This window comes from Nesoenas mayeri (genome assembly GCF_963082525.1).
Source record: "Nesoenas mayeri genome assembly, chromosome: 2".
Classification (NCBI taxonomy): Eukaryota; Metazoa; Chordata; class Aves; order Columbiformes; family Columbidae; genus Nesoenas; species Nesoenas mayeri.
Window position 1 is genome coordinate 143126343 of NC_137543.1, and position 24147 is coordinate 143150489.

Here is a 24147-nt window from a genome sequence, read left to right on the forward strand (position 1 = left end):
TTATTTACTGTTCAATTTAATAAATTTTGCAATAAAAAATCCTATACAGTCCTTGTTTGCCAGTGAAATCAGATCATCTTCCCTGGAATCTTCCAAAGAATTAATATCCATTCCTTGCAACGTCACAGCAGATGGATCAAATCTCTGCAGCAGCTTCAACTGATCAAGTGACAGTCCAGCACCCCTCATGCCTTCTCCTCCAATGTGAGGTTCCTTTTTTAGTAACAAAGAAAAGCAAATGATTGCATCAATAAAGTTCTTAAATGCCCTCAATGTATTCTGCCAAGTATATGCAGAGCTGCCTGTTAACGTGGACAAGCTAAGTTTGTATCATTCACACCCAGGGAGGTTTTAAAAATAAACTGGCACTTCCGTTCTTGACTTCATCTGTCCAGTATGTACACAAGCATATATACAAGGTCCAAAGTACTTTGAGGAGATGGTGGGGCACCTAATCCACTTTAGCCCAGCAGTTTAGAGCACTTTTTGAGGGCAGGTACACAGGTCTAAATCAATTCATTACTCAAAGCACTGAAACATGATAAGAAAGCTGTTATCACTAGACAGTAAAAACTAGAGGTTTTAGGTTGTCTCTTTTAAGTGATGCAACACTTCTGTGTACTGACTAATAGCTATGGTTAAGTCAAAACCAGTGATTCCTTAGCCAGTTACTAATATACTCAGTAACAGTAGCAGAAATACCTGGATTTTTCCCATTAAAAACTTAAACTGGAGAGGCTGAAAGCCCCATTCCAGGATACTATACTGTCTGAAGAGGCAGCATTTTGGAAGATGATGCAGCAGAAAAACCTGAGCTTCAGATTTTCTATGCACTGTAATTAGACTAACACGTAAGCAGGACTACTGTTACATGTGTATGAGGCAGAAAAAGAAAGGAATAGTTTAGGTATCTGAATTTAGAAGATGCCATTTGGCATCAAAATCCTGGAGAGGGGAAAGGCTTAAAATCACAGCCCTTTTCTCAGCATTTCTTGTGAGTGGCCTTGACTGTTTTTTATTTAATACACTGATTCCTGAAAAAAAAAATCTGATTTCTAGCTTTCAATGCATTCGGTAAAGACATAGAATAAAATGTGCAAAAGCTGGCACTGCAATATCAAAACCAGATCTCCTTTGTAAATCTAGTCTAGTGCAGTCTATAATGCACCTTACAGCAGAGTATTTTTGAGCCATCATACTCAGCTAACACAAGTTCACCCTGTCAGCTCGTGATGTGAGACAGTTGCTTAACGACACGCTGTGTGCTGTAAAGCTGGGCAGCCCAGAGTTTGTAGCCTGATTCTTCTCTTCCTTTCCCTCAGCAGGATTTCAGTGCTTTCCAAGGAAGAGACAGAAGGAGGCGTCCGTTGCAAATTGAGAAAAAATAGCATACAAAGGGAGATGGGGCTAGTGAAATGAAGTAATGTAATAGAAGGATGGAAAGCTAAAAGTCTAGGGAAAACGGTAGTACACAGGGTCAATCAACTTGTTCAAAGACAGACCAATTTCTTCCTCGACCTTCTCCTTTCTCCTTCTAGTAAAGCATCTCCTGGGTAAACTCCTAATAGGAAGTAAGTCTGCACAAAGGATCAGCTGCCAGGCAGTAACCTCCACCTACAAGCTCAATGTCTATGTCTCTATTTCCTGTTTTTTCCATACCCAACATGATTCCAGGATCTGCTGCCAAACTGAGAAAGTGGGAGACAGTGGATTGGGTACGTGAGGAGGTGTTCACCGAGAGACTAAAGAATATGAAAAAATATGTGAAGGATTATGAGGTAAGTCAACCCTAGATTCCAGTTTCCTGTGCATTGGAAAGATCACCTGGGTTTACACTACTGGAGAACTGGTTGTAAGATACTATACACTAGCTGTGGGTAAACAATTCAGTGTCATCTCATTTAAAATATACCATACACGAAAGCTTAATTTTTACAGACATGGCATTTCTGTGTAAAAGCTAGTGCATTATGCAAGAGCAATATTACTGGTGAGAGAAAGTCTATGAAACCAGAATTAATCTTGCATTTGAGTTAATAGGGGTAATGTTTTGCCTTGTCATTCTATTGAGGACAATTTTATGCTGTTACTTAAAAAATATAATCCCAGTTGAAATACCTGGAACTGAAAAATTGCTAGTAAATAGATGGTGAGAAAGTAGGCAGAAGAACCCTAACATACAAATCTTCTTCAGTTCTGTTAAATCTTTACAAGCCTTCATATAATCATACACCTATTCTATATATATATTTTTAATTACAGTTAAGGGATGCATCTAAACTTCCAACAAGGCCAAGTGCCAGGTCCTGCACTTGAGTCACAACAACCCTATGCAACACTACAGGTTTGGGAAAGAGTGTCTGGAAAGCTGCCTGGAGGAAAAAAAGCTTGGAGCATTAATCAACAGCCAGCTGAACATGAGCCAGCAGTGTGCCCAGGTGGTCAAAAAGGCCAACAGCATCCTGGCTTGTATCAGGAATAGTGTGGCCAGCAGGACAAGTGATCATCCCCCTGTACTCGGCACTGGTGAGGCTGTATCTCAAATCCTGTGTTCAGTTTTGGGCCCCTCAATACAAGAAAGATGTTGCGGTGCTGGAGAGAGTTCAGAGAAGGAAAATAAAGCTAACGAAGGGTCTGGAGCACAAGTCTGAAGAGAAGCAGCTGAGGGAGATGGGGCTGTTTAGCCTGAGGGGAGACCTTATTGCTGTCCACAACTACCTGAAAGGAGGCTGTATCATGGAGGGTGTTGGCTCTTCTTCCAAGTAGCAAGTGATAGAACAAGAGCAAATGGCCTCAGATTGCACTAGGAAAGGTTTAGATTGGATATTAGGAAAAGTTTCTTCACAGAAAGGGTTGTCAGACATTGGAACAGGCTGCCCAAGGAAGTGGTTGAGTCACCATCCCCAGAGGTGTTTAAAGGATGCGTAGAAGAGGTTCTTAGGGAGATGGTTTAGTGCTGGACTTGGCAGTGTTAGGTTAACAGCTGGACTCGATCTTAAAGGTTTTGTCAAACCAAAATGATTCTGTGATTCTTAGAACAGATACAAGTCATCACAGAATGTGTAAGTAAGCTACACAAGTATCAGAGTTAGACTTTTCCTCAAAGCTGTGATGATAAACAACTAACCCACCCAACTCATCACATCAAAGAGGAAGAGAGATGCATATGGTCTGATGATAAACTCTCTCCAAAGTACTAATAAAGGTAATAGATATTTTTGAAATATATATGGTATAGATGAAAAATTCTAGTATCTCCCTATATATTACCTCCTCCCAGACATCTTAATGGTAGACACTGGGTCCAAAAAAGACAAGGTACCTTCTTGGGACACTGAGCCTGAAATAAATTTACTCCCTCATTCCTTTATATAATGCAAAAATATCTCCCATACATATAAAAACCTCCTTCCTCAAAACACAAGGTATTTTCCATTTATCTCCCATCCTTCATGCAAATCTTCACTACTTCAGTGGCATTTATAAAAAATCTTTCACCTTTCTTGTGAATGTGCAAAAAAAGCAAGTAAAATATATCCATTAGAGAACAATTGCAAGCGAAATTTTAACCTGTCTGAACTTTTTTCCCTGTTGTGTTTTAAATGACTGTTGTACAAATCAAAACAACCACACTACTCAGTGGGAAACTGCTTAACAATCCCTAAATGAAGCTCAGTTAAACGTGAAAATAGATTTAAAAGAGCCTTAGAAATGCCTGGGTTATTTCCATCCACAGGAGTTAAAATTTTCTGCAGTGAAAAAGAGATTTATTGATAGTAAATATAGCATGTAACTTTATAGTACCAACACAAGATCACTGGATTGTGTGAAGTACCCTGAAAATACTATTACCTGTGGCTGAAGCTGGAGACAAGGAAAAGTTTTCAAGGCCCACGCAACTTGCTCCTCATTTTCAGAGAGTGTAATCGTACATGTACTATACACTAAAATACCTCCTGGCTTCAGCAATTTCACTGCCTGCAGAGAGAAATAAAAAATATTTCAGCTTATTTTTATATGTAAAAACTTCCATATTAAGCAACATTAACCAAGAAACCATTAAGCTATAATATAAAAACTTAACACTTAATTAAACTCAGATCCTTCTGTCTAAGAGAGGCGTTAGGATACTAATTCTTCTCAGGAAATGCAGTAAAGGATCCCATGGATTAGAAAGATTCTTCTTTCCAAATCAGCATTATAGCTCATGCAGTTTATTAATGCCATTGAGATGATCCACCTTGTAAGATTTGTTATTTGTACAGCCCTGCAAATCCCAGACAGATTAGTTCTGTTTTCATCACCTTCTGCCAACCTTGGATACACAATATTTTAATCAGTGAAATTAGATGTCAACTATTCCACATATTTGGCGTGGAAGTTGTATCTATGTTGCTTTTCAAGCTGTGGTTCACTTTGAAGACCTGTAATTCAGATTTAGACAAGTTTCAGGAAATCTTATCTTTCAGCATCATCCCAAGCACACTCCTACTAGCAGGAAAAGCTGCAATCTGGTTTCCTGGCTTTGTACTCCATCTCATGTCCCACACAGCATCTCACAGCACCACTGCACGGGAGATCTACGCAGTGAACATACAAAGTCTACGCTGCTGCAGAGAAAAGGCTTTAGCCTGCTCCCTGACTTAGACCCTTGTGATTATTATAAACTAAACCCGATGAAACTGAAGGAATGAAAAAACACATACAAAGGTTTTTATTTACTGTGTCTTACATATACCTTTCCCATGTTCCAATGAACTGACTTCACCTAGCAACAGAACTTAAAGCTATTTTCTTCACCTAACTGCTGAAAAGACAGGGAAAATGAGGCACTGTCTTTCAGTATTAAGTTTTATGCTGCAAAAGCATTATGTTCAGTTTAGCTTATCTACTCAATGATTAATACATACCACAGTGAAAAGCTTGCGCTGAAGTGGCTGGTAAGAGGTCACTTCCTTTAAAGTTGAGGAATAAGCCATGTTTGGTCTCTGTCCCATCCCACTACATGGAGCATCAAGAAGAATTCGATCAAATGACTCTGGTGAGAATGGAGGTGCGCCTGTAAAAATCAGTTAGAAATGTAAAATGTGGCTGTTTCTTTCCCTGAGACTTCTCCGCAGATAAGTACAATCTATTTCGGCATCCTTGACTTAAAATATTTATGTTCTATACATAGTGCCTGCAAAAGTAATTGCAGTAAGAGATGACTCTCAGCACTGCTCGTCGTAGATTTCACCTCTCAGAAAACTAAAGAATTTTAGTTCTGTGAGGTCAAACAATACATCACCCCTTTAGGAAATGATCTTTTTAAGCTTAATTTAATAATTTGAAAGTAAAATGTAAAGTAATCAAACAAAAATGTTGAAACATGATTGGTCAGAGCTTCTGGGTACAGAGCTGTACATATAGGCTGTAATGAACCACAGTCAGCTCATAACTGAACCAAGTGTGCAAATGGTTACAGAGAAGCCTGTAGTTAACCATAAAGACTGCCTTAAAGAATAATAATAATTGGCCTGTCTATAGAATAACTATTTCTTGTGATGCATATATATCCGTAGAAAACAGAGCACTTCGTAATAACATGAAATATTACAAGTCCTGATGCATGCTAATGCTGTCTGCGCTGCAGAACAATTCAGTAAACAAGAGCTGTGAAGACAAGAACAATTTCTGGATATTACTTGCATAGATAAGGGAATCCATAACTTCTATATGTATCCTTTCAACTGAAACCCACTAGCTCAACAGCCAAAAAGTTTATATTGTCTTAGTGCTAGAGACACTCTTCTGCTCAGCATCACCAAGACAGAAGTGGCTCCATAGGTGTACCTGTGAGTAACCAATGAGGAAGAAAGCCATACATATGGCTTTACCTCCTTTTCTCCTTCTGTTCCTCAAATATTCAAGTTAGGTCACAAGTGAAAATGAGTGACTTCATACTACTGCTACCAGCTTGTTCCAACACTACAAAATAAGTCTATCTGACTTTTCTGCCTCTGATCCATTACTACAACATTCAAAATATGTCACATCTTACTTGCAGGGATGTATAAAAAAGCCTTTGTGATCTCTCAGTATTACAGCCAGCTCTTGTTCATCTGTGTAAGTGCTACATATCACCTACCATATTTTATGTTCATAGAAAGACTATTCAGGAAATACCTTTATTCCTCCAAAGCAAGAATAACGGCAAGACATAGCAACAAGGAAGGTGAATTATGCAACCTAATGCCTACTTAAGCTAACTAGTGACTGGAATAAAACAGAGCAAGAAAGAACAGCACACTTTGCACAACAAACTAAAAATAATCAAGACAGCAAATACTGTTTAAATCGTTCCATCATGGGAAAGGAACCAGTATGATAAATACTGCACTTCAGAAAAGCAAATGAAATGAGCTTAAAATAATACACTGTGCTTCCATAGAACTTTCCTCTAAACAGCTGAACAAACATCAATGAACTAAACCTTGCAGCACTCCTGGGAGTTAGGTATTAATAACCTCATTTTACAGATGAGGATTCTGAGGCAGAAAAGTCAAGCAATTCTGAGGAAATAATTTTTTTCTCAGACTAAGTCAAACAATTCAGAGTATGGGGTTAAACATTATAATGAAAGAACCTTTAAGTCTTCTTCCATCCTTGACATTAACTGGAAAAGGAATGCATTCCCTTTGAGCATGTTTGGTTGTGATAAGGACAGATAGTTTGAGTTTTGTATTTGCTTCATGGAGAAGCAAATTATCACAAAAGAGCAGAAAATAAAAGAGCATTCACAGTGCTGAAGCAACTTAGGTATTGCTACGATTTCAAGGACTTGCAGACCTGTGGCAGGATTAATACTATTAGTCCAAAACTGATTACTGTTTTCTTATAAAAGCTATTACTACTCAAGCAGTTTACTTTACCTTGTTCATCCTCTCTTTTCACAACTGAAAGTGCCTTTGTTCCATCATAGCAAAAAGTCTTAATGCAATTCAACTGTAGCAATTCAGCGTTCTGCTTGATTTTTTTGACTTTGTTAGCTGTCTTGTCCATGGCTATTACTTCACCCTGAAAAAACCACAAAGTTTTTATCAAGAGCACAGGGATTAAATGGATGCACAGTTTCTGATTTCCTCCCTGCGCCCATGAGCAGTGTAATGAATGAAGCTTAGTTTTCCCTACAGAATGTTGTTGTTCTTAAATCCACACTCTAGTAGTTCTTGTTCATCCATATTTTCCGTGATATCCGCATTAGGCTAGATACTAGTCTGAAACCATGTGCATTCTGACTGGCACTAGCTGCCGGGCACAGTCACTCCCTAAGGGACCCTATCATGTCTCACTTCTGACAAGGGCAGGTTTTTTGCTTGTTGTGTTGGGTTTTTTTGTTTGTGTTTTTGCTTGACTGGTTGGTTGGGTTTTGTTGTTGTTTGGCTGGTTGGTTTTGGTTTATTTGTTTGTTTTGAACGGTTTTACTGGGCACTAACTTAGATAAAAATCTAATCATTTGAAAGAGAGTAGAAGTCTCAAATATATGGTAAAATAGGTCAAGAGGTTTCAAATTTGCATGGAGATGGTAGGAAACAGTCCTGAGGACATGAGGCCCACAGCCGGGCCTCTGGCTTGCTCAGACTGTTAACATACTGTTACACTTGCAGTAGGTGTCACTCAAGTCACTTTGGGAAATACTGTAAATAATAGAATAAATTTAGATGGGGGGAGGGGACTCACAATGACATATTCTTCTCCTTTTATGTAAGATTTCTCTTTTCCTAAAGAGAAATCAAAAGGGACATACACCACTATCTGCTAGATAAAAATCTGTTAACTCAAAAACAAACTGAAACCAAGCAAACTTCAGTAAAGATAAGCTGTTGACTGTGTGTCATGTTAGCCAATAAGTAGGTCTAGGACTGAGAAGTAAAAAAGGATTTATGTTGTGTCCAGCCTTCAGCTACCATGAGCTAAATCAGCTCCCACAGGAGCAGCCCATGAGCACGTGCCACTGCTTCTCGCTGTCACCACACAACCTCTGGTGCTTGCACACCAACCACTGATGGTGCTTGAAAGTCAGGTCTGTTGCTAGAACAGTGGATTTGCTGCACATGTGCTGTGGATATATAGAGAGACAAGTCCTTCTCCTGGGAGACTCTCAGAAAAAAGAACAAGCTGAAAGACAACAGTTCTTCCCCATCTGGCCCGTGGCAACTGCTGCTAGAAAAACTTCCTGAAAGATATGTAGAAAAAACAGTGGTCTGTACTGGAATCCAGATAATAAGAAATTCTCAAGCTTTAACTATTCCCAATTTCTATCTAAAAGCTCATAACAATACAAAGTAATTTTACATGTTCATTTTCCCATCTAAAACCAAAACATCTACAAACTAATTTTTACAATTAAATTACAAAAAATATGAGATTGATTCAAATATTCTGAAATGTTAATGATTTAATTTGCTGTCTATGAAAATTTAGTATGGAATATCTCTGAATGGAACTTAAGAAGCAAAAAGCAGTGCAAATTTACTAATGCATTTCTTCTACATCTTAAATTCAAATTATACACTCAGAAAAATCTCAACATCTGTATTCTTAATCTTTACCACTTCAGCTGGAGGTAAGCACAATCAACTTATCTAAAAGGACTAAAGAAAAACTATACAAAGTTATACAAAATGTACCTACACAGAAAAAGTACAAATGTAAAATGTATCCATGACAGAAATATACGTTTTACAGACTTCCTTTATTTATCACATTGAAATTTCTTAGTGGAAGCTTTATAAATCTATCTCATAAATGTCTAATGTCTGTCTAATTCATGTTTAATGCATGTTTGCAAACTTTCCATATTGAGGAAAGAAACACCTCAATAAGCAAATCATCACAGAACTGAATACATCTCTTCTAAACATACTCACATCATCACCCTCTGTACCTTCCCATTAATGCAGAGACAACTGCTGAAGTACTGCATAATGTAACTGCAAGACTTCTAAATAATCTGATATATTCTATGAACCCTGTTCCAATGCAAATAATAACCTTACCAGATTTTTAGAGGAAACATTACACATTTTTCCCTTCTCTGCCAGAAAAGAATAATCTGTATTTTTGTAGCAATTCAATATATGCAAATTGTTATTCCCATATCCACATTCTTTTTTGCTTCTGTGTTATTTTCCTTTGTATTTCTCTAAATATTTTCTGTTTCTTCTTATCTTGTTGCTTTCTCATGAAATATTTTTGCGTTTGAATTTCTAGTGTGAATCTGTTGTTCTAGGGTAGAAGGGCCACCTTCTACCCTAGAACAACAGATTCACACTAGAAATTCAATCTAAGATCATATCTTTACTGCTTAATTGATACTTTTTACTGAGAAAGTTAATTGGTTTAGTAACTTTTTAATATGTTTTTGTACAGAGTTGTGCACTCTTTTGGCACACAGTAGTAATTCCTGATTTCCATGTATTCTCAGTTTCATGAATCCAGCATATTCCTGCCTAACTTTGCCTTGCATGTTACAAATTCCTCCATTACAAACAAATCAACAACATTTAAAAAGTTAAATCAAAGATATTTCAATAGGTCAATTTGCAGCAAGTAAGTTTTTAAATGTGATGGTGACTATTTGATAGTCTGTGCCCATTTCAGTAAGGCTGATGTATAGCAAAATATACTGGTAAGCAGAATGTTCAAGTACTGTTTCCTGTTGTAAATTATCTGTGCATTCTGACAGCTAAGTGAACTGAGCTCTGCAAATGAACAGTGGTCAGACTTTCTTCACCAAGACAGAAAATGCTCAATGATTTCTCTTACGTGGTCATGCATTAATGCTGCAAGATGGGTTGTTTTTCCTCCTGGTGCAGCACACATATCCAAAATTCTTTCTCCTGGTTGAGGGTTTAAAATATGGCTCACAACCACAGAAGGTAAGTTCTAACATTGGGAAAAAAAAAAAAGAGAGAGAGAATTCAAACCTTATGTTCTGTATCAAGACCTCTATTAAGGAATGAGAAACTTGTTGAAACAAAAATTCATTCAGCAATGAAGATACCTGTGATATTGCTGTAAGGTCCTTAACAGAAAATTAACTGCTGGGATTATATTAAAAAGACTGTATATGTCAGAAGTCTCCAGTGGCTCATTTTTTATTTAAAGCTATATATGACTATCTATGGCTGAAGTTTAAGTGTTCATGACTACAGAGACTACAGTGTTAAAAGACAAAATGAAATAAGCTGATACTATCACAAAAACAGAGCAGCTCTGTATATAACAAATATTTTATATTGACCTCTTTATTGGAACATGTACTATATGAACATACTGGTGACCTACTGACGAAGAATAATATCAACAGGCAGGAGTTTCAACTTGCTGATTTAAGGTACCAAGAAGCTGAACTGCACTATTAATTGTGAAAATAGAACAGATGTACTGAAGAGAAATAATAGTCACTAATTGTGCACCATATTGCATCTTACACAATATGGAAACATTCTTCAAGATTCAAATCTAACTTAGTTCAGCACGAAGATATAAAAACATTTCAAAGTTGTCTTTACTATATGTTGTCTCTGGTTAGCATAGTTCTACGTTCCATGCCACAATGTTAACAAAATAAATGAACAATAATTAATCTTACAGATGGCAAATTAAAGCCAAAAAAGAAGAGCTTAAATGGTTGTGATCAGTAGCACAAAATCCAGCTGGAAGCCAGTCAATAGTGGTGTTCATCAGGGGTCTGACCTCTTCCTTAGCGACCTGGATATAAACAGAGTGCACCCTAAAGAAGTTTACAGAGGAAAGAGTGGTTGATAAACTGGAAGATTGTGCTGGCATTCAGAGGGACCTTCACAGGCTGGAGAAACAGAGAAACAGAAACCTCATGAAGCTCAACACAGAGAAGTGCACGCTCCTGCACTTGGTGCACCCCAGGCACCAGCACCAGCTGGGGCTGCCTGGCTGGAAGGCCCTGGAGAACCTGGTGGACAAGAAGTTAAATATGATCTAGATTCTCATGTGCACCAGTCTCTCAAACAACCTGTCTCCCTAAAAATTCTGTTTCTTGAAAGCAAGTGCTCTGATAGGCTGAATGAGGGAAGAAAAGGCCTCTTCTTTACTGCAGGCCATGAGACAACATATTGCATGATAAACTAACATTTGCCCACTTCAAAATACAGAATTGATGCTGATTTTAAAATATTAAGTTCAATTACAAAGAGAATATATGCATGAAAATAATTCATCAGCTGGACTGATTCTTCTGACAAAAGAAATACTGAGACGATTCACTGTTAATAAAGGACTTGCTGTCTGAGTGCTAGTAATATCAATCAAATAAGGAGATAACTTAGAATTTCAGATAACATCTCTGAACAAGGGTTTATTTGATGTAAAATTTACATTTGCTCTACAGATTAAAGTAACTTTTTTTTCTAAAGGCTGGACAGCTTTTGTTTTAAACCCTGCTGCTAAATCATCATATAATACCATTGTTGGTACACTAATTGTCTTAGAAATCTAACTGAGGTTTCACCTGATCTTTCTACGTCAGCAAAATGAAATCAAGGATTTTACCCAATCATCTTAAAACTAGAAAGTTCCGTGATTTCATCATCCTATGTTTCAACACAGCACAGGTGGCCAATTCTTATGTCTAAGTATTGCTTTTAATTAGTTTTAATGAAGGTGAAAAGGAGTATAGGTATCATAGATATCAAAGATATGAAGGAAAAGTTAGCTTGAAGTAAGTTTTTAATTCTACAATAAAACTACGCCCAAAAAAATGTCCTTCTTTGGAAGTTGCATAGTTTTATGTTAAGAGGTAGCAAAAGCTGTGTTACTGTAAGATTTTTCATGGTTATATTGTTCAGGTGAGTATTTTTCATTAGGGCTAAAAAGATACAGGTTTTTTCTTCAAATTAAAGTTAACCTAATATTTGGAGATTTCCCTGATTATCTACAGAAGGATGTACCCTGAACGAGGCTCATATTTCAGAGTTGATAGGCAGACTCCAAAACCTAAAAGTTCTATGCATAGTACCTGTGCACAAAAGAATTTCGAAGTTTTTAAGTGAGTAACTCTTAAGTCACTCTGAAGTCTCTTCTCACAGCTCAGACACAGTGTGATTAAACCACCTACATGAAGGTACTGATTGCATTCTAAACACTTTGTTTTCTTTAAATCCAAAGAGTGAATTAGGTGCCATAATAAACAATGATTATATAAAGTATTAATGTATGCTTAGAAGATATTAATTATTCTACAAATTGTACAGACTTTTATTTTGTAAGTAACATACCTGTAAAAACAAGTTACTAGGAAGCACATTGTCAAACGAAGGACTAAGGTAGACTGGCTCTATCATTTTTACGCCCATTCCACTGAAAAACATGACAAAAATATTTCAACTATTCAGATTTATAGTTTTTAACAGTATTCAGTTAAACTTACTATGTTTACAAATAGAAACTTGAAACAATAGTCTTACAAAACTGAAAGCACTTCTAAGTCAACTAGGAAAAAAAGTTTTACAATTTTGTAATCTGATAATTCTTTAAAATTACATCATTAAGTTGGGTAAATCATAACAAAAAATATACTACGTTATAAATCTGAAGTATCACTAAAAACAGTACAAATTTCTTTTTCTTGTACACAACACAAACTGAGATAATCCAAGTCTTGATAATGTAAATAAATTCACAAAACCAGATTTAAATATGTTCGTTTCAATCCATAACTGCTTTTGGCGAGCCACATATCCACTAGGGCACTGGCATATGATTTCCTACTTAGATCTTCCTCCATTTTTCTAGACTGTCTGAGATTTCAGTCAAATACCTAAAGAAAGTCTATTTCGAAAGCCTTACAAGAACATTGATTTGCCTGCAAAACAAAGGTTTGAACTTAGAAGCAACCTAAAAGTTTTAAATACGAAGTTCTGACACAGATTTAATTAAGATAAATGTACTAGGAAATGGACAACAAAAATAAGAAAAAAAACCACCACAACAACAACAAAATTGAGCCTGGAAACAATAGATTACTGAAGATAACAAGAATTAGTATTGTTTTGCATATGCACTGCACAGTCTAACAAGACGAAGGAAGGACATGAGAAAGCAAATTTGCTGACCCCATATTTAGTGTTACATGCTGTCATTCCGCATCTTCAATTCAACAGGTATATCCCACCACTACTTTCACTATATATAAGCTCTAATAAATAAGGAATCCTCTGACAATGTAGTCTTTTTTACTAGGTCTTTTGTACTTCGTTCTTGGTCCTTAATTTGATGTTCATGCTCTTCTACACTACTTTTCATATATGTTTTAGATGACAGAAGAGGAACAAAATGAAATACAATAGAAAAGTAAGTAATCTTGAAACAGATTGGCAAATACTACTATTTTTTTAAAATGTCTGACCTTATGTCCTGTCCCTGCCCCACCAAAAAAAGCCCCTATGAATATTTTTAGGAGATGGAGAAATCAACAAGGCTGCACTTCTGTTCTCTCCAAATTGGAGAGAGGCACAGAACAATTTACCAAAATGCAATTTTGCCACAGTGAGAATGTTTGTCACTTCTGTTTGTTCTATATTATTGAAGTAATACGCTAAACATAAATTCTGAAAAGGCTCCCATTTATTTTTTCCTACGTCTCAAGTAAACTGGTATCTGGATACCACTGTGAAAATAAATGTTGAGTCTGACAATCTTACTGTAGTACTTTAATCATAATTGCCATCATATTGCCGCTACCTTCATTGTGAAGCTACAGAAGACAGCAGGTGGCACAATTCTATTATATTGCCAGAAACTAACTCTTCCCCAAAAGTACTGGAAATCCAAACAGGCAACAAAGGTCTCTGTCAAAGCCATCTTGTGGTTTCACAAACAGTACAGAACATTTCAAAATGTCTTCCCATCTTCTTCCTTCGCTTTGTACAGTTGTAGGTGTAGATTGCAGTTACTATGGACTTACTTCAATGGGCAACTAGAACTAAAGATTTCACTGCGACTCAGTTCTGAAATCCCATTTCCAAGGAAAACTTTGACTCCTTCAAATTCTTTGGCTCCTCTTTTACATTTCCCTTCAATATCTGAATACACTGAGACCAGATCTCCAGCTTTCATAACTGTGCAAAGAAGAACAGAAATTTTGAGATTAATATTATCCTTGACAAGACAGTAGTGACCAAATAATTTAGGATCCTCAGTAGACTACTTACTTAAACTCCTACACTATAGCAAAATTTAAACTTGATTAACATAATCATTAAACTTGATTAACATAATCAAAGAAAAAGATTAACTTATATTAGGCTTGACAGTGTACATGGTGAATGATGGCTACTGAAGACTAGAGCTATTGAGAGACACAAGGTTACAAATCAGACAGCTTGTCTTGTTTTTAAGAGGCCAGAGACAAATCTTCACCCATAAGTTTTAAGCAGCTCTTGAGGATTCAGTCCTCTCTTTGTGCTCCAAGCATGTAAGTACATCCAAAAACACTGGTTCACACATAAGGTACAAAGGTAATAACACTAAATTTGTCTAATGACCTCTCAATAGCTAGGTAGAACATAGCCATAGCTGCTTTTTCCCTAACTATTGCTTTGATACAAGTGATTATATATTCTTGTTGAAACAATTTTTCTGGTGTGGCTCTCTTCACTCTAAGGCAACTGCTGTTCTCAATAATCCTCTAAAAGAGTTTTACATCTCCAGTTAAACCCCTCCAGATCAGTATGTAAATATACACCAAACTCTAGAAGTGTAGTCCTGGGGACTGAAACTTTCTGAGCTAGATCAAATATAGATGGAAAAGGGGGATGGTTTAGGTGATTCTGTAGAATAGCAGACAAACTCTATGCACTGACTGGCTGAAAAATATCCTTAAGAATAAAGGCCTCCACTGACAGCAATATACAGTTTTCTAAAATTACATTTCTGACATGTCTGACTGGCTGGAGCAACCAGAAGATAAGACAAGTAAGAGTAATGACAGTTCAGCTTCCCAAGAATTCTTTAAATTGTATTTAGGAATAATTTTTTTCCAAGTGGCCTTCTTAATATGCAAAATGCCTTGGAATTCTTAAATGGTCATATTTGTTGGGGAGCCACTAAACATGTACTTTTTTGGTAGCTTCTTTTTACACAATGTGACATGAAACATTATGTGATAGCCTAGTACTATTGTCTGCTTAAACTTCACTGAACAAAAACTTGCAGTAATTTAACTCTTCCATCAAGCATATTTGCCAGTGATTTTTGCACGGATTTTATTTCACTCTCTGCTAACAACCATCCTTTCAAAATGCATTAGTACTCTGAAAAGCTCTTAAGCTTTTTGTAGCTTATATTGGCATTCCATAAACATAAAGCTTAGAGTTTGATTAGTTAAATTAAACTCAAAGCCCCCTGATAATTAGTTTACCCTCATTTGGGTTGCAAGTTCAGTGATTAAATGTGTGTTCTTCCTGTACTCTTTTTTTTCCTAGTTAGACCATCTGTGCTTAACACAGCTTTTTTATATTTGGCTTCAAGTGGGTAGCATCCCCTTTTATTTTATTTTCCTATCTGCAATTCCCCTGAAGTGTTCCTAAAGTTTTATAGTATCTTTTCATTCTTTGAATTGATGTTGCATGCATAATTACACGCAGCAATTATAATAAATCACTAGCTGACTCAAAGAGTGATTTGAATATTTATGAGGTTGCCTAAATAAGCAGTTTGAACAACTGCTATGGCAATATACTTATTTCATTATCAAGTCCAAGATTGAAAAATCATTCCTATTCAGTGAATTGGACATAAGCACATGGTTAAAACTTCTTGAAGGTTTTTTCTTGGAAGGGAATGAAGTTAAGTGGCTAGATAAATGCTTTCCTGACTCACTTTGTTTAATAATAAGAACCATGATGATTAGTAGATCTCATCATAATAGAATAATGAGGTGAATCATCCAAAATTATACTGGTTTCACATATAGTTAATTTGACCTTTAAATAAAAAATAAATAGGCTGCTGAACACTAAGCATGTATATGTCAATTTTTTTATCTTGCCTCACAAACACTGAAACAAAAATTTCCGTTTCTTAAGAATCTGACATTAAAACTGAAGATTTTTCTCACCAATAGAAAAAAAAACCTTTTTACTAGTTTACTAAACAATATCAAAATGAATCACCAGTGAATTAAAAGAAAAAAAATCTGCTTTTTTAGATCTGTATCATAGAATCTGACAGGATCATGAAGGCGAGTGCCTTTGTGACTGAATGAAGAAAAAATATATCTGGAAGTAGTATCTATTAAATAATAAACATACATCCACTTATCTCCCAGAAAACACCAGAAGAACTTAAAAAAATATATATTTACCATGAATTACAACTATAAGATAAATTTCAGTTGTGAATAGAAAAAAAAAAAGTGTCAGTATTTATTGGAAACTGTCACCAAGGGGTGAAATTTCTTCAACTTAACTGAGTGTATATAAATAAGTCTTACATCTTGAGGTAGATATGATTCCAGGGACATAAACATGTGCTCCTCGAAGTACTGCATATCCACACTGGGCTCCAACAATGACTTCAGATGCATGTTTTTTTAAATCTCTCCTAAAAATACAATATGTAGTTCAGCTTAAAAAAAAAAAAAAAAAAACAACCAAAAAAAAGTATACTGAAAACAACACCACCACCACAAACCCCAAACAAAATACCCTCCAAGTAAACTCTAGTTCATAAATACTGGGTTTGTCACAACATAATAGAAAACATAGTTAATTATTATGTATTACATTTAAAAGATTTATTTTAGTCTCAGAAGAATCAAATGAAAGAGCCAAGAAGGAAACTAGTCCTCAAAATTAACCAGATTCTGACACACTGACACATTCTGCCACTGTAATGAACCTGACATAGGAATACAAATAAATTATACTGAGATGGAGCATAATAGTCCTCTATCCCTTCCTACGCCAGACAATTGTGAAGTGATTTTTTGTGTTTAACAACTGCTAAGTACTTCTATAATAAATGTAGAACCGGATGTAAGGAACTTTGCCAGTAGGAATTGTGAGGAAGATAGTTACTCAAACTTCAATTGAAGTGCAAATATATTTGAATACAAAAAGAACAGAATGTTCAGAAAAAGATGCTACCAAAGAGAATTAAATGAATGAAGAATAAATAAAAGTGTTAAATGCTATTTTAGAGTGTACAGCATTTACGAACCGGTACTACTTGTTAGCAATCTCTCCCTAATCACAATATAAACTGCATCTGAAGTAGGTTAGTATGCATTATGAACAAGATATTTTAAATAAAATGTCCATAACTGAATACAGTAAAACACTGAAGAACCTCCATAGGGGCAGACACAGATGCAATATGAGAAATATCCAAACATATCTTAAGAATGAAGAACAAATAGTCATTTTGTAGGGGACAAAATTGATTCAGGAATCCTCTCAGTATTTTTGATCCAGTCTCCCTAAGTCTTGCTCTGGACTTGATTACAGTGGCAGAAATCTCTGCCTGTATTTAGCTATAGTTCTATATTCCCCCACAGAAGTTTAGTTCTTCTATCTGCCATCTACCTGGATTGCCAGACAGGATGTTCTTATGTTACATTTTCCCTATAAAAAGTTAATCTCATAAATAAGGAGAGAACTCCCTCTATGTTTTCTTACATCTTTTAAGGACTAAATCTCTCACCTAGTTAGGATATGGACTGTCCACTAGGTCTTCATACATATGAAGTTGTGCGTCTTTTATTGTGAGTTAGTTATCATAACTGCTTAACAAGAAGTCTATAAATAAAATATTTGTTATGGCATTTTAAGGCTAAAGACTGAAAATTTCAAACCTGGGTCCAATGACAGGAATTAATAAGATGTCCTGGAGTTTTGGGTGCTCAAGAACTGGAACACATAATCCTTTAAATTGCTGTTTCATTAAAAAACGTAATTATTAGGCAATTCTAAAAAAAAATAGCATTTGAGTACTTAATTAGACTGAAAACAATTTTCCATTCATAATTTATAGCTGTAGAGTACAAAAAACAAATGTAGTGAAAACAGTACAAGAAGATGGGAAATAGAGTATAAAGAGATATTCCATATTAAAAAATACTGCTCTAAAAGGCTAAACTTTTAATAAATTGAAAAATAACAAGGCCACTAAGGGATTCACTAATATGTGACCTCAGGGAGTGGAACGGTGTTCTGACACTACCACCATCATCAAACCCTGCCATTGGTTTTTGCTTTCTTCTGGAAGAAGGTTGTGTCAAGTTATCATCAAATCACAGTAACACCACCAGATAAGCTTGGGTCTAGTCTGTGTTATCTTTTTGATGTTATTAATTATAAAACACTGTTTAAATCTAATGTATTGCCTGTCTTACTTAATATGCCAGGTTGGTAATACTTGTTATTTTTCTTTTCAGCTTAACTTTCATTGGGTACTGAGAGCTGAGCTGTGCATATAGTTGAAGAAATGACAGCTTACAACTTGAACTTTAAGACGACGATGCTTTTTCCCCTGAGCCTTCTAAAATATAACCTTCAACCATGCAAAATCATAAATTAGTTTGCATCTGATAAATAAGTATTTTTTCTGAAGAAAACAATCCAAGAGCATACTTTTGTTAAAAAAAACTTCTATGTGGTTTCCTTTTCTAACATAACCACAATTCAAAATGGTTATGAAAAGCCAGTCTTAATTCAGTTTTCAGCAAAGCATTTTCCCTTGAAGCAAAATATCATTCTGCAATATATATTTCCAGATTTCTACAATCAAACTAAAATTAGCATAACTCATTACCATTCCAGCCAGCAGAATACTGTCAACTACCTCTGCATCACAGAAATGTCTTGGCTCCTGTCATGCAATAGCTCCCTGCACATCCACTAGCATTAATAATTTACTTAATGAACAACTAGGTCTTTTTAGACAGAGTGAAAATCTAGGATAGAGTTTCAAAATACTCTACTTCTTAAACATAATGGCTTACATATTATCAGATAAATAACTGTTTAATTAAGGTCTGTAAAAATAAAAAAAATTATATAAATATTAAAAAACAGGTTAAAAAAAGAAAACACAGCAGCTACAGAGCATCACTCTGGCTCCAGTTTCTAAAATATACAGATTTTCTTACTTTCCTGAACAGTTTGTGCAATGAGACACAGAGCCATTCTCCTCTAATCTTAAATAAAAATGTTCTAAACATTCTGAACTACAGGTTTTTTTCTCCTTCTACCATCTTCTCTAGACTTACAATGCCTTTAGAGTATTTACTACAGTAGTACCCCAATCCTATCTAAGGTCTGGATCTGCAATATGAAAGAGTTATTTTCTTTTCCCTCTGCTATTGCCTTTCTTGGATATATTAGATGAGGAATAATGCTAGACAATGAATTTTCATTGAACATTTAATGCTGACAGGAAATCAATATGATTGCATAACATTAATACTAGCAGACATATATTAAGGAATAGTTTCCAGTAATGAAAAGCTCTCACAATCAAGCAAAAGATAAAACAGCCTGTTGTTTTTGCTGTAACAAATAAATTCCACAAACCTTCTGGATCTCTTCAAACAGCAATTTTTTCACGTCTTTCACTGAGGCCAAGTGGGTATTAACTCTAACAGTGGTGAAACTTGGTGGATGAGATAGACGACTTAACAGAGATTGATATTTACATTCCGCCTCCTGGGTTCCTAAAGCAGTGACAAGCTGAAAGTGAAAGAAGAGATTTTATATTAAAGAGATTCACAAAGCAGCCTCTTGCTCAGTGAAATTAAAAAAAAAAAGCAAAAGCAAAACCCACTGAATAACCATTCTGTGGAAATGGAGGAATATGGTTGTGTGGTGGGCCATAGTGAGTAATGTCTATGCCTGGAGGCCTAATTCCAGTAAAAAACCCATACATTTCTTGAAAAGGTATTGTTGGAAAAACAGTTGTATTAGCAAGATCATTGTAAACAGGCAGCAGCAAGTACTTGAAGTAACTGCTAGTGAGCTCTGTGATGCTGTACCAAGAACAGTCACAAGGAGATGGAAGATTCAAAAGTATGAATCAATAACTCTTATTCTGATACACAAAACCATCATTTTTGTGTCCTTTGACATTAGGAATTCATACACTGTCTATAGGATTTTTAGTTCTACACTGGGATAAGAGAATAATTCTTGTCAATATTATGTGATTGAGAAGTGGTTCATTTTCTCAGTGATCATACTTCAGTGGGATCCAAAACTGGAGTCTAAGATTTCCGCTACGTTTAGTTTAAATATTTCTAGGTTACTTTGAGCCAACAGGCATAAAGAATAATTTTATATTTTAAATAGAACTATATATAAAAATCTTTGTCTAATGCAAAGACAATGTAAGGTAGTAAAGTCACACAAAATATTAAAGCAATATTAACAGTGTTCAGTTAGGAAATATTTGTTGATGATTAGTAGTATCTATTTCACATACCTCATTGTTTCTGAAAACTTTGGTAAGATACTGTTCAACCTCACATTGGAAAGAGATTTTGGGGAAAAAAGACATCTTCCTTTAGTTTTTAAAATCTGCTGGTAAAGAACTGAAAGAAGCAAAATATCTTCTTATTTCTGCTTTAATAATGCAATTTTACTGTACTCAAAGTTCCAAATATTGCTCAGGATATGACTGTAGCACTACTGTTAATTAGATTTCAGAATATGTTCATTAACATGTTTAGTATTTGCAATCACCTTACAGTGAGGTTACTGGTTTCCTTGCTGTCATGTTGTTCCCAGCCAAACCTTCCAAGGCTACTGTATTAGTGTCTGAAACGTGAAGAAAATGTCACCACCTCTAAATCCTGTCTCATTAAAGTTCCCCTAGCTATCCTTGGGGACATCTTGCCATTTAGTCCAAGAATTCACTCACAAAGGCTCCTCACAGAGTCTAGTTTTGACTCTTCTAAGTCCCATCTTTGAATTTCTTATTCTATTATATCATCATATGTGTTCATTTTAAGATATAATTTTCTAATTTTTCCCTGTCAGGGAAATTTTTCCCTGTGGACAATGATTCTCATTTTTTCCATATATACTTAAAATTTAAAGAAGAACTGTAAGTAACACATTTCTCTTGAGTCTGTGTTTAAGTCACAGCAAGACTAGTGAAACATGAATGCAACAGAAGCTCTGGTGGTCCTCACTGAAAATCTTCGTCTGGTGAAAGATTACATGGTTAAAATTTACAGGAAATTTCCAGAGGTTGCTTTAATTCCTTCTGCAAAGCCAAACTATAAAGTCCCTGTTGTAGCTCAGCACTGATGCAGCTTTTATTCTTTGTAATTATTCTCTGTTTTTCTCTGTAGGTAATAAAATACAGTTAACTTCCCAAATTGTATCTGTCCACCCTTATATTGCTTGTATTTTGAAAGAGTATACACACTTCAGTCAGAAATGAGACTTCCTAGATATTTAATAAATTGTTTACACTAACTTAAATGGAGGGAAAGTGAGAACATGGCCCCTGTCAGTGAGGTTTATCATATCCACAACAAGGAAATTTGAATAATAAAATACTACATTTTCATTGGATTAAACATAGTTGAAGAACAAACATCAGAAAGCTGAGTATTCATTCTATTTAAATAAGAGGCTGTCACTTTTATCATACAAAACCCCTCAAAATATTTTGTACATATATATGCATATTTCAGATTCAGCTGAAGTTTTAATGCTAGAAGAATGTAATCTTTTTTAGACTTACTTTTGATCCCAGACAAAGGCAACTTTCAGCTTCATGGGTAGGAATTTCAAAGCCTTATTTCCGAAATGAGCACCCTTTGAAAGATATAAACTGTAATGGAATTAAATATTTTTTTTTATGAATTGAATTAATTCTTTTTAGAATCTAACAAAGTGCCCGAAAGGCCTTACCTTGAGATTTCTACTAAATCTAACAGTATAATAGTTCATATTACAACCAAAATTAACAAAGTTCTGTTTTAACATTTCAGACAATGTGACATATTATGCCTCTGAGCTGTTGTCCTAGCATGCCTACATCACAGGGAAAAAGAAATCACCAAAAAAAACCCACAAAACCCAACCCTATGGCTCACATTTGAAAAGGTTTTCTTTAGAAATACAATAAACAAGCATTTAAAAAAACACACACTTGTGAATTTTTTGAAGAGCTGGAATCCTGAACAGAATTAAGCAGACATTTGGAAATTGGTAGAAATATGTGTTATTTATGAGCCCTACAAGTGACTTTGGTACTAACATTATGAAGGCATCTTTTTAGGACATTAAATGGGTATTTTATGATAACTGCAGAATCACACTGAATGACTGAGGTCATCTCACAATCACAGTTCTTCATGGATAACCAGCCACTGATCGGACAGCATGCTGGGAATGGGACTTGTTTCTACCGAATTTTTAAAATGCAACTGAGTGCTACCACGAAATATGAGACAATAGGTGGTGAAAACCATGAACTCTTGGTCAAAACCACCACACACAGTAGACAGAACTGCAATGAAGGTCCCTAAATGAGGTATAAAGAGACGTGTTAGTCCCACGATACAAATTAACAAGACAACTATGTAATGCAGGATCTCTATGGCTGAAAATCTCATATCAAAATAGAAACGTTATAATGTGTTAGAGACCACCATTCTTCTAAGCAGGACAGCAAGTATTTTACAGTGCCTGCAATAAATGAGGGCCAACAGAAAAACAAGAATAAAAACAGGGATTGTTCTCCTCCCAGTGTAGACAGCATAGATGTCATGCAGAAACATGATACTACACATGTGCTTTTAACCACAATTCACGAGCACTTCAGGAAATCGACAAACATGTAACAGGAGAAGTTAAGACTTGACCCTGAGTAGTTCCCAGGGCCTGGTACAAAACGTTATTGCAGAAGAGCTGCTCTGTCACAGCAACTGTAAGGCATGTAAACTCGACACATGCATTCAAATGACAAATACAAGAAACCCACTATCATTGTGCTTATTTCAGGAAGAGGAAAAACACACAACTGAAAAGCCATTCCTCGGTTAAAAAGAGCAGTCAAAAGAATAAAACTATTGTGAGCAGGCTGGAAACTTCAAAACCACTCAACTGGAGGCTCAGAGCACATGCACACAGCCTGCAGCTTCAGCACCGTATACATGCCCTTGCAGTGTCCGTTATCCCAGAAGAGATGCAATGTAGCTTCAGGGAAAGGGATAGGGAATGGCTTTCAAATAAGGGAAAACTAAACTGTTTGCAATCTTCCAGGCTGGAGAACACAGCTGAGAGGGAATGTGATAAAAGCTTATCAAATCAGGTGTGGCAGAAAGAAAAGCTGATGAGGGAGACTGCCTAGTGCCTCTTCAAACACGAGTTGGACTTCAAATAGAACTAGCAGGAGGCAGGTTTGAAACCAAAAGGAGTTTTGTTGTTTTTTCCACAGACCTGCTGCACAGTATACCTTGCCCCAGGAAAGGATTGACAGACTTCAGCAGAGCCCCTGAGGGAGCATAACCCCCTGTTCACCATCTCCTCACAGGTTTCCCTGTGCCTCTGTTGGGAGCTGCTGCGGGGGATGCGATGCTGGGCCAGAGCTTTGATCTTGCCATAAGCCCTGCAAGCTGTCAAACGCAGCCAGCGCCCAGAGATGCCGAGCAAGCCTGAACTTTAAAACTTCCTTTCCCCATCCCTTCCCACAGGAGGAAGAAAACTCAGCCAGCTTATTGCTGTGGGGGGCAGGACTTGGGGGTCTCTCTTTTATTCCCACATCGCGCCCTTATTGAAAACACTAAGGGGGTGGGGGGGGAGGGAAGCTGGGAACAGCTCTCTCTTGGTAGCCTCCCCCAGGCCCTGCGAGGCTCCTCACGCCAGGCCCGGGCTCCCCGGGAGGCGGCGCGCCTCAGCGGGACGCTCCGCTACCGGCACCGTTGCCCCCTTAGCCCCGGCGTACACCCAAGGAGACACAAGCCCCGTCCGGACCCGGGACAGCACGAGCAGGGCGGAGCACGCAGGGCCGGGCCGCGTTCCACCCTCTCCCGGCGGCGCTGCGGACTCCGCCACGTCCCCACCTACCGCCGCTAGCAGGGCCGGTCCCGCCTCCTCCGGGCAGTGGCAGGAA

General features: G+C 36.6%; 1 protein-coding gene across 1 annotated transcript; it reads right to left on the reverse strand.

Annotated features, from left to right (window-relative positions):
• Positions 1 to 24125, reverse strand: NSUN6 (NOP2/Sun RNA methyltransferase 6; the record flags this gene model as incomplete). Its single annotated transcript, XM_080339737.1, has 13 exons — positions 24102 to 24125; positions 21772 to 21845; positions 20500 to 20608; positions 19596 to 19751; positions 17876 to 17955; positions 16514 to 16623; positions 13985 to 14138; positions 12297 to 12378; positions 9808 to 9927; positions 6912 to 7056; positions 4911 to 5059; positions 3853 to 3978; positions 1 to 213 (listed from the first exon to the last, which is right to left on the reverse strand). The coding sequence occupies exons 3-13, from the start codon at positions 20572 to 20574 to the stop codon at positions 1 to 3; spliced, it is 1410 nt and encodes a 469-aa protein (XP_080195863.1). The 5' UTR covers positions 20575 to 20608; positions 21772 to 21845; positions 24102 to 24125.
• Between the last annotated feature and the right edge of the window lie 22 nt (positions 24126 to 24147).